The sequence below is a fragment of the Babylonia areolata genome, chromosome 6 (genome assembly GCF_041734735.1).
Source record: "Babylonia areolata isolate BAREFJ2019XMU chromosome 6, ASM4173473v1, whole genome shotgun sequence".
Taxonomy (NCBI): domain Eukaryota; kingdom Metazoa; phylum Mollusca; class Gastropoda; order Neogastropoda; family Buccinidae; genus Babylonia; species Babylonia areolata.
Window position 1 is genome coordinate 43723961 of NC_134881.1, and position 10000 is coordinate 43733960.

A 10000-nucleotide genomic window follows, 5' to 3' on the forward strand; every position below is an offset into this window, starting at 1 on the left:
AAAAGAAAAAAAAACAAAAAACCGAGAAGGCGTGTGAGTACACACTGACCCAGTTTCAACACAGACCTGGGCGTGGCGGCGATGGTACGGGTGTGGGGTATGGGGCGGAGGGTGGGGGGGATTGGCAGGTGCACGTAATACCGGGTAAGGCCGGGACCACAGGTAGAGACGGTGGGAGGGGGAGGTATGGGCTTTGGCCTTGTCAGCACCTCTCCTCTTTTATTTCGTCTGTATCCTTCTACCCGCAGTCTCTCTCTCTCTCTCTGTCGTCACCTTCTAACCCCAATAACCCCCCCCCCTCCCTCTCTCTCTCCACCTCGCTCTCTTCACCAGTCTAATAAATCTTCAGAATGCGAACAACTTCACTGAAGTAGAACTAATTTTTACCCACTCTAAAATTAAAATAATAAAAAAAAACATTAAAAAAAAAAAAAAAAAAAAAAAAAGGCCGCAAGTAATCGTAAACCTCCAAGGATTTCTCTCTTCATCTCATCCTGCACCCTCTTCCTGTACCACCTCCCCCCGCCCTCCCTCTCTCTTCTCTGTCTCCTTCCCCAAGTGGTAGGCTAGTGGAGACCAAACCAGATCTTGAGATTCAGAAAAGCGAGCGGCACTGCATCAGCGTGCAAAGCCACCATTGCGGTGTTCCACCGGCCAAGACCACTTCGCTGTGGTCTGTCTGTCTGCCGGCGGTGGAAATTGGAAAGAAATCCCCCGACGCAGCTACTTGAATTTTAACGGGATTTCGATCGATCTCCCTCACGCTCTCCTGCTGAACAAGCGTTTCGTCGTCGGTTTAGCTTCCGTCGTCAACGGCAACCGTTTTGTGGTTATGGTTGTTTGCTGTTTTTTCGTTTGATTGCAGTTTAGCTTGCGTCGTCAATGGCAACCATCTCCTCCCTCTCTCCCCCTCCCCCACCCTTTTTTTTTTAAATGATTGCTTTGAAATTCAGCAATTCATGCACTGTACAATGTCATCCGCTCAATGACGTTCATGCACTTGACGTCAGGTTGGCAATCTAATGACGTCATTCTTTTTTTCTTTTTACGCTCAATCGTTAGCGTCATCCATGCATGGAAGAACACGAACGAAATCGGCGCGAACCTGGCCGAAAGCAGCACAGAGACAGACAGCAACAAGCAATGAAAGATCTGGTACCTGTGTGCATCATGTGCATTAACTGTTCCCTCTTCGGCGCATGGCCTTCACCGTCAAGGTGCCCTTTTCACCAGCAGCATGACAGCGATTGCGACACTCCCTGGGAAGGGGTACGCCAGGCGTGAGCACACACCATGTTGATCAATTAGTTTTGTCGCTGTCCGGGACTGTCCATGGGGCTGTTGTGATTATGGCAAAATGTCATCGTCAATAGCTTGGTCGTTCTTGTTTCGTGTTTCCATCTTTCTGGTCATTCATTAGTCCTTACACGACTTTCACAATCACCTACTGCCCTGATTAGTCACCCCCCCCCCCCTCTCTCTCTGTCTGTCTCTCTCTCTCTCTCTCTCTCTCGGTGCGTGTCTGCTTTTCTACAACCGCTCCTCATCCCGTGCGCATGTATTGTATACTCTATGCGTGATTGTACACGTGTTGATTTAATTAGTGTGGAAAGATGAGAATCCTCACAGACTTACTACTACTGCTGATGATTAAAATAATGATGATGATGGTGGTGGTGGTGTTACTGAAACTACTACCGCTACAACTGTTCCAACAGAATGTTGCTAGTATCGTTAGTACTTGAAGAGAGGGAAACGCTGGAATGGTGTGTCATCTTGATGTTATTTACTTCATGAAGTACATGCTTATGTAATCACGTCATATGCTTAATTTCGTGTTTGTTAAGCTGTCTGTTGCCACTAAGTAGTCCTTTTTTTTCTGGCTTTTAACATTATAACTTCATTTGGAGATAGGGTCTCTTTCTTTAAATTCTTTTCTTGTATTACTTTATTTTTTTTTTTTTTTTTTTAAGTTTCTTTATCAGTTTTGTGTGTGTGTGTTGGGGGGGCGGGGGGGGGGGGTCAAAATACTAATTTGCTAATTAATTTGCCATTAACAAAGAAAAAGGTACATCTGAAAGAAACAACCACATGATTTGCATACAAGGATATGACAAATGAATTACACAGTTGCATATGTATGTTTCACAAACATGTACATACAAATACGCAAATACACTCACCAACTCCATCACACACACACACACACACACACACACACACACACACACACACACACACACACACACACACACCATCTCAAGGACTTAAACCTCCTTGGGACCGCTTACTGCCCCATACCATACCAGACAAGTGTAGGGCTTTAGTGTCGGCCCCAACAGACCACAGGGCGACGGCATCAAAGTGCAAGTCTCCCCGAAGGGGACTGGAAGTAGGGATCGATCCCCTCATCACATTGATCCCCCACAACCTCGCCCATCCCACCCCCTCCTCGACTCTCACTGTCCGGGTGAGTGGGTGGAGAGAGAGGGCAGGGAGTTGAAATGGGCAATAATGTTCAGCGTCGGAGGAACAATGCCGTGTGTGTGTGTGTGTGTGTGTGTGTGTGTGTGTGTGACCTGTACCAGTGAACCCAGGCCTTTAATGGACTCCTTCCCAGCCATACATATGCAAAGATTACATGAGGCGTCAGTGCGAAGCCCTTTTTATTCCCTACCTGTATCTATCGGCTGTCATCCTGTCTGTCTGTCTGTCTGTCTGTCTGTCTCTCTCTCTCTCTCTATATATATATATATGTTGTTGTTGTTGTTCTCTGTCTCTGTCTCCCCTGTGTGTGTGTGTGTGTGTGTGTGTGTGTGTGTGTGTGTGTGTGTGTGACCTGTACCAGGGAACCTAGCCTCTAAATGGACGAACTCCATTCCAACCATACATGCCTACATTACATGAGGCGTCAGTGCGTAGCCCTTTGTTTCTAATCCCTGCTACCGGTATCTGTCGGCTATCATCGTGTCTGTCTGTCTGCCTGTCTGTCTGTGTGTGTGTCTCTCTCTCGATTGTATTTGTGTTTGTATATGGTTACCGATTCATGCCAGTACCTTATATTTTCTTAACTACCCCCAAATATTCCTTGTGACACCGGTACACTAGAGTAACAGTTTAGTCTAGTTTTATATAGTCTAGTCTAGTCTGGTCTATCCAAGACGTAACGTACTACAAATGCACAGCAACGACAGCAAAGGCGCACCGTCGTACCTGGGACCTGAAACACGCCAGTGGCCGGCAATTCCGACCGGAACCGTTTGTGACTGGCTGCAAGCAGGCTGTTAAATGCCGTAGGCTTGTTCCCCACACTCACAATACTGCCAAGTTCAACTGTCTGTTGTTTGACCCACTGCGATGTCTCAGCAGAGAGAGAAAAAATAAAGAGACAGACAGAGAGAAGGGACTGGGGGGAAAGGGAGGAAGAGACTGAGGGAGAGATAGAGAGGGAGTGCGGATGGGAGAGAGAGTTGATTAGATAATAGAGACAAACAGAGACATACAGAAAAGGCGGTTGAAATGGGAGGATTATGGTGGAGTAAATTAAGGAAAAAGAGTGAGAAGAATAGAGAAAGGGAGTTGGGGGAGGATTTGAGGGGAGGGGGCGGGGGGGGGGGGGGGGGGGCGCAGAAGTGGTGTGGACGGGGAAGGGTGGTTGTGAAATACTGAATGATACTGTATTAATTAACTTTGTTTTCAAAATAACACAAAAAGTTTTTTTTCTTTCTTGTGTGTGTGTGTGTGTGTGTGTGTGCTTTCTTGTGTTTTATATATTTTCATTTTATTTTTTAGGACTGGGTAGTGCTAGCATGACCAATACACACACAGATATATATATATATATATATATGTGTGTGTGTGTGTGTGTGTGTGTGTGTGTGTGCTCAGTCGTATGCGCACAACGCAAGTGTATGTAAAATCACTTCACATTTGTAGCGAACACGATATTTCTCCTTGCCCATTACGACCCCCTAGGGCGCTATGGCGGGCTGGGGTGGGTGTTCACTGATGGGGTGTGGGGTGTGATTTATGTCCCTTTCTCCGTCATCGCTTCTTCCTTCATCGGAAACATCTCAACCCCCCACCCCATCCCCCCCATGCCAACACCGCGCCACTGCACACACACACACGCGCGCGCGTGCGCACGCACACACACACGTACACACACACACGCACACACACACGTACACACACACACACGCACACACACACACACACACACATATACATGCCTGCACCCAAACAGCTTTTCGCCGTCACCTCAAGAGCTCTCTGGCCACTGAGGCCTGTTTCACCTACATACATACACACACACGTACATTGTATCGCTTCACTTCAGTTGCCCTTTGTCCCTCGACCCTTCAGCACCTCGCACTGCTAATCAGAACCTGTCACATGCAGGTATAAATCAGACAGGTAATCGGAACCGTCGATCTCATTTTAATCCACGGCCCTGAGATGGACAGAGCAATATTTCCTCCACGCTTCAGAAAGCCCTAAAGCCTATAAATCAGTCTGACGGGATATCTCCGCCGATCTTATTTTCGTGGGTTTTTTTTTTTTTCTTTTTTTTTCAAACTTTCCATAAAAATGTTAACATACTTCCATATGACTTTCGTGGCATGTAATATATTTCTAGGAATTGGAAGAAAAATGAAAAACAACAACAAATTCACACAGCTGTAGATCTGATTTTAATCTCTCTCTCTCTCTCTCTCTCTCTCTCTTTTCTCGTGTGTGTGTGTGTGTGTGTGTGTGTGTGTGTGTGTTTGTGTGTGTGAAGTGTAAAGTATGTACAACTTATCATTCCTTTCCCTCACCTCCTCTTCCCTTCTCCCCACGCCCCCTTACTCCTGCACCCCACCTCTCCCACCTCCGGCCCCATCTTACTCCACCCATGTCATGCACTTCGGTGCGGAATTCCTGAGTTCTTTCCTTCCTACTTTCATTCACTTCATTCAGTCTGTCTGTGTGTGTGCGTGCATGCAAGTGAGAGAGTGAGAGAGAGAGAAAGAGAAAGAGAGAGAGAATTCGGACTAAGAGAGACAGAGAAACTTCGGAGTCAAAACGGACACGCTACAATCAAGATTTCAGCAGAGTGTTCGTAGGGAGATATTAATCACGACCAGAAAACTTCTTTATTTAATATAAATTATGTATCAGCAGGGTTGGGGAGAGACGTCTGACTGTGTACAAACCTAAAAAGTATCACATGAAAATAGAAAAGAAAGAAAGGCAAACAAACACGCAAACTCACTCTCTCTAGTACTATACGGGCAGGCAGACAGCAAATCCAATTATGATGAACGAAGCTGAGACAGACAGAGAGAGAAAAAGCTGACAGTGAGAGCACATCGATACTGAAGCGAACTAGTAAGACAACTGAGTACACTGGAGACACGGCTTCGAGTTACGTTAATCACATTAAAACAAATTGCTCAGAGACACTGAGGCCCCGGAGCAGAAAAAAAAGGAAATCGATATATACTCAGCTAAACAAGATCGCTCTTCCTCCTCCAGGATCCCCACACAGACAGACAGACAGACAGACAGACAGACCGGCAGACACACACACACATACACACACACACACATACACACACACATTCTGACACACACACACACGCGCGCGGGAGAGGGAGAGAAGAAAAGTAAACCAAATGTGTATCACTCACAGACCAAAACCTACATCGGTCTCAGTAGAAAGAGAAATGGAATGATAAACGACAGAAAAGAAAAAAAAAGATATAAAAAAGGGACAGATATTTAGCAACAATACCGTGTATACATATATACTTATGACCAACTCCAACTCATCCAGAAGTGTCTTCCACCACCCTCACCCTCATCCCACCCACCCTCCTTCACACAAGTAGTTGGTTAAGTGAGGGAGAATGTTAAAAAATGATAAACGCGTGTGCACACCATAGGCACCAGACAAACACACACAAACACACAGGCACATACAAATACATATACACTGCCTAAGGCATCAGACACAAATACACATACGTACACACACTGCAGGCAGCCAGACACATGCACGCTTACACGCGAACAAACACTTGCATTGGCATTGTATCTCCGGTCCAGCCACGCAACCCCTCACCCCCCGCCCCCTCCGCCCATCCCACACACACCAACCTCTCGACCCTTCTCCTTCTCAGCCCCTTCCCCCTCCTACACACATACACACACACACACACACACACACACACACACACACACACACGCACGCACGCACGCACACTAACCTCCCAGGAAGCAGACGACACAGAAGACGACCAGCGGCGGAGCGAGGACCGGGTCAGCGGAGCCCACTGCTCCCATGCCCGACGTGTCAAACACAGCGACGACGACGGCGATGACGGCGACGACGACGACAACAGCGACCGGCAGTAAGACAAGCCCCACCGGCGCCCATGCACCATAGCTGTTCCAATCCTCCAGCGAGCCGCCCGCTAGCAAAGCATGGCTTCTCCCCCCTTCACCCCCTCATCGCCACCTCCCTCACACACTCCACTGTCATTGTCTCTCCTGCAGGCCCGTCCGTATCCCCGGGGGAAGAGGCAACACACTTGCACCTCGGGTCTAGTCGTCGGCCACTGGAGGTAACAGTACGGGTGAGACGGAGCAACACTTCCGACTTGTGTGTCGTCCACTGGAGGCGAGATCAAAGCACACTTCGGATCGGTTGTCTTCAATGCACACACTTCGATTGCTCAATGTCGTCCTCAAAGCACACTTCGATTCTGTAATTCACTTTTGTGATCAAAGCACACTTCAAAGGATTCTATCGTTCTCAAAGCACACTTCGATTCTCGGTGTCGTCTTCAAAGCACGCTTCGATTCTGTCGTCTTCAAAGTGTAGAAAAGTCCACTCGCTGTCTTCACGTCTGTGGTCCACCGAAAGCACTTTCACTGGTTCTGTCGCCCACTGCTTTGTTCGCTCGCGTCACTGATGAAAGCACTTCAATTCTGTGGTCCCTCACAGAATAGCACACGTCTGTTCACACCACGTTCTGTCTGTCACTGTCACTCACTGACTCTTCACTCATTCACGTTCAGAATTGTGACGTCAAGCGAGACGAAATCGTCTGCTTTTTATTTTTCTTTTCTTTTTCTTCTCCTTTACACTGCCGTGAATATTTTCAGACACCGCTAACTGGAACCATTCCAAGAAAGTTCAGCGTGTGTACTCAAAAGCAAAAGACGGGTGGATAAACTAGAACAGTGAATGTTAGAAACGGTGTGAATGTGACTGCCGAAAAACTAATTTAATTTCGCGGTTAACAATGTTTCACGATACTGTATAACTTGCGTGGAAAATTTGGGAAAGAGTAGTTTTCATAACTGAAGGTGCGGGGGATTAAACAACGTTTCACAATAGTACAAACCAAATACTGAGATAAATGTAGGACTAAAAAATCAACTGTAAAAATATTACGGCGGATCATGCAACATCCCAGCAAAATATTGCTGCGTCAGAATTTGTCAGTATTACTTAACTCATTATCCACAAAATACTGCAAAATACTGTAATTGCTGTGGATTCTCTCCCCCCCCCCCCCCCCTTCCTAATTTCATTCTTATATCAATATGTTCGAACAGACAGACAGACACAGACAGAGAGAGAGACCGGGAGAGGGACAGAGAGTTTAAGTTATTAGAGTGAAATTAAACTCTACCTGTCTTCAAACGAGCACTGACACAAAACAAAAGATAAGCCTTCAAAATTAAAGCCTTCCACCCACACACACCTTCAAAAACGACTGAAAAGAAATCAATCCAAATGAATAAAATGGAATCACAAGAGTACACTACATTAAAAAAAAAAATCGTAATAAATGGATATATATCAATCAAATAAATAAATCAAACGATGCCAGTCTTGCCTCGAACTGAAAAATACTCAAGTCATCTTAAGACGACGGTAAACTGTCCTTACTTTTTCTTCACTGCAGCCGCCAACACGAGCGGCTGCCACCACCACCACAGTCCACGCAGACGAGAGAATGGCGAGCCGAGTCCGGAGCTGTCAAACTCCATTCATATCAGCAGCAGAAACCTGCATACAACTTTCACTTGCACCTCCACCACAGCCACTGCCGCTGTCTGCTTCGGAACACAACGACGGCAGTGCGGACGCTGGCGTTGTGCTGCTTTGCACTCACACAACCAACATCGATTGCCAGACTTCTCCAAGCACGACTTGCACGCTTCACAAAAAAAACCCTTGTCGTCTGCTCGCTGCAGTGCTGCCCCAACAACCCTACCCCCCTCCCAACACGCAATGCGCAGCTCTGGCGCGAGACTCCGACTACTTTCCTTGCACCAGATGGGTGGGGCGTCTCGCCGAGAGCGAGGGGTGTCTGGTCCGAAAGAAAGGCGCCAATGCTCTCTCTGCCACGGCCGAGTCAGCTGTGAAAGGGTTCAAATGCTGTTTGTGGGGAAACATTTCGACAATTGATTACATGCAGGTGACAGTTAAAAACTGAGATCCGCTCACACAAGACGACGCAGCCAGACCCAACGAAATCAAGCCAATAGCGCTCTGTGTGTGTTTGTTTGTGAACCGATTTTGTCCAGGTTGTCCTCCGTCTCGCTCTCAGTGAATGTTTATGAGGGTCACCTGGGTATAATGCAACCCCCCCTCACCACCCCCACCTCCACCCCTAATCCCCCAGCCCCTTCACACACACACACACACAGAAAGAGAAAGAAAGAGAGAGAGAGAGTGAAGTTTGAAGTTGTGCTGTAAGTGCCAGCAAATTTTCTTTCTTCCTTTATGCCCAGCCATTGATGAACATTTTCATGCGACACTCCAAAGAATCCCAACCTTGGATCCAAACTTATTACTTAGTCTGTGTCTGTGTTACTGTTAGAATCTGTGTGTCTCCGAGCAGTGTGTGTTTTCCCGGTCAGTGCGTGCGTCAGTGTGTTTAGTGTCCGTGTGTGTCCGTAGTCGTGTGTGTGTGTGTGTGTGTGTGTGTTCGTCCGCCTGTGTGTGTGTGTGTGTGTGCCGATAAATGATCTTCCCCACCTTATCCACTCCCCTCCCCCCTTCCGCCCCTTCATCCTCTCCCACTCTTCCCCCACCCCCAGTCCAAAGACACTGACATTACTTTCATCGTCTGTTCACAGGACCTAGACTGGCCTCCGACCAAACCAGAAGCCATTTATAGTTTGTTTGGGTTTTTTTGTTTGTTTGTTTGTTTGTTTTCTCGAGGCACAGTGTCTGCTGTTTGCGAACAATGACTGAAATATTTATTCACTGGTATAGGGAGAATGTATACGCTGAAACAGGGGACGGCTGTGGCAGTCTAATTAAGTGCTCGTACTTTTGCCAGGACTAAATGGTTTTCACTCGCTCTGGATTACTGCGACCAAGTTTATTCTTGTTTCAGTCACAGAAACATGAGTATTTAATAAAGGATTTTCCTGATGCCTTTTCCTGTTCAGTCTTTTCTTGCTGTTCTGCTTAGTTCTCTGATGGGCTGCGACTTCCACGTTCACTTGGTCGTATTCATGAGTAGGCTTTTACGAGTTTGACCGTTTTTACCTCCCCCCATGCCCCGAAAATGGAGTATAGCTGCCTAATTGGCGGGGTAAAAACAGTCATACACGTCGTAAAAGCTCACTTGTACGTACATACGAGTGAAGGTGGGAGTTGCAGCCCACGAACGGAGAAGAAGAGGAAAAAGAAGGAGACCTCTCCATGCTCAGTTTCCGGGTGTGTGCATGCTGGGTATGTTCCTGTTTCCACAACCCAGCCTCACGCTGATATGGATGACGGGATCTTTAATGTGCGCATTCGGCATGAGTATACAAACCACTGAAGGGGGTTCACGTGTAAGCATGTCTGCACATCTGTTGACATGACAGATCGACTAAAGTCTCAGCCCTTAACGAAGCCAGATTGAAATCCATTCATTCGTTTATTTATTTATCTGTTCTCTCTCTCTCTCTCTCTCTCTCTCTCTCTCTCTCTCTCTCTCTC

At 47.0% G+C, this 10000-nt stretch overlaps 1 protein-coding gene across 4 annotated transcripts in view; it reads right to left on the reverse strand.

Annotated features, from left to right (window-relative positions):
- Positions 1-8213, reverse strand: part of LOC143283053 (protein kinase C-binding protein NELL1-like) — a 273814-nt gene extending 265601 nt beyond the window's left edge. For 2 of the 4 annotated variants that reach the window (XM_076589063.1, XM_076589066.1), the window contains exons 1-2: positions 7949-8213; positions 6255-7165 (exon numbers count right to left, since the gene is read on the reverse strand). In XM_076589063.1, coding sequence (XP_076445178.1) covers positions 6255-6330 — 76 coding nt within the window. In that variant the 5' untranslated portion in view covers positions 6331-7165; positions 7949-8213. Of the gene's footprint in view, positions 1-6254; positions 7226-7948 lie in introns of all 4 variants that reach the window. The other 2 variants (XM_076589065.1, XM_076589064.1) reach the window with 2 other exon arrangements.
- Positions 8214-10000: the final 1787 nt, after the last annotated feature.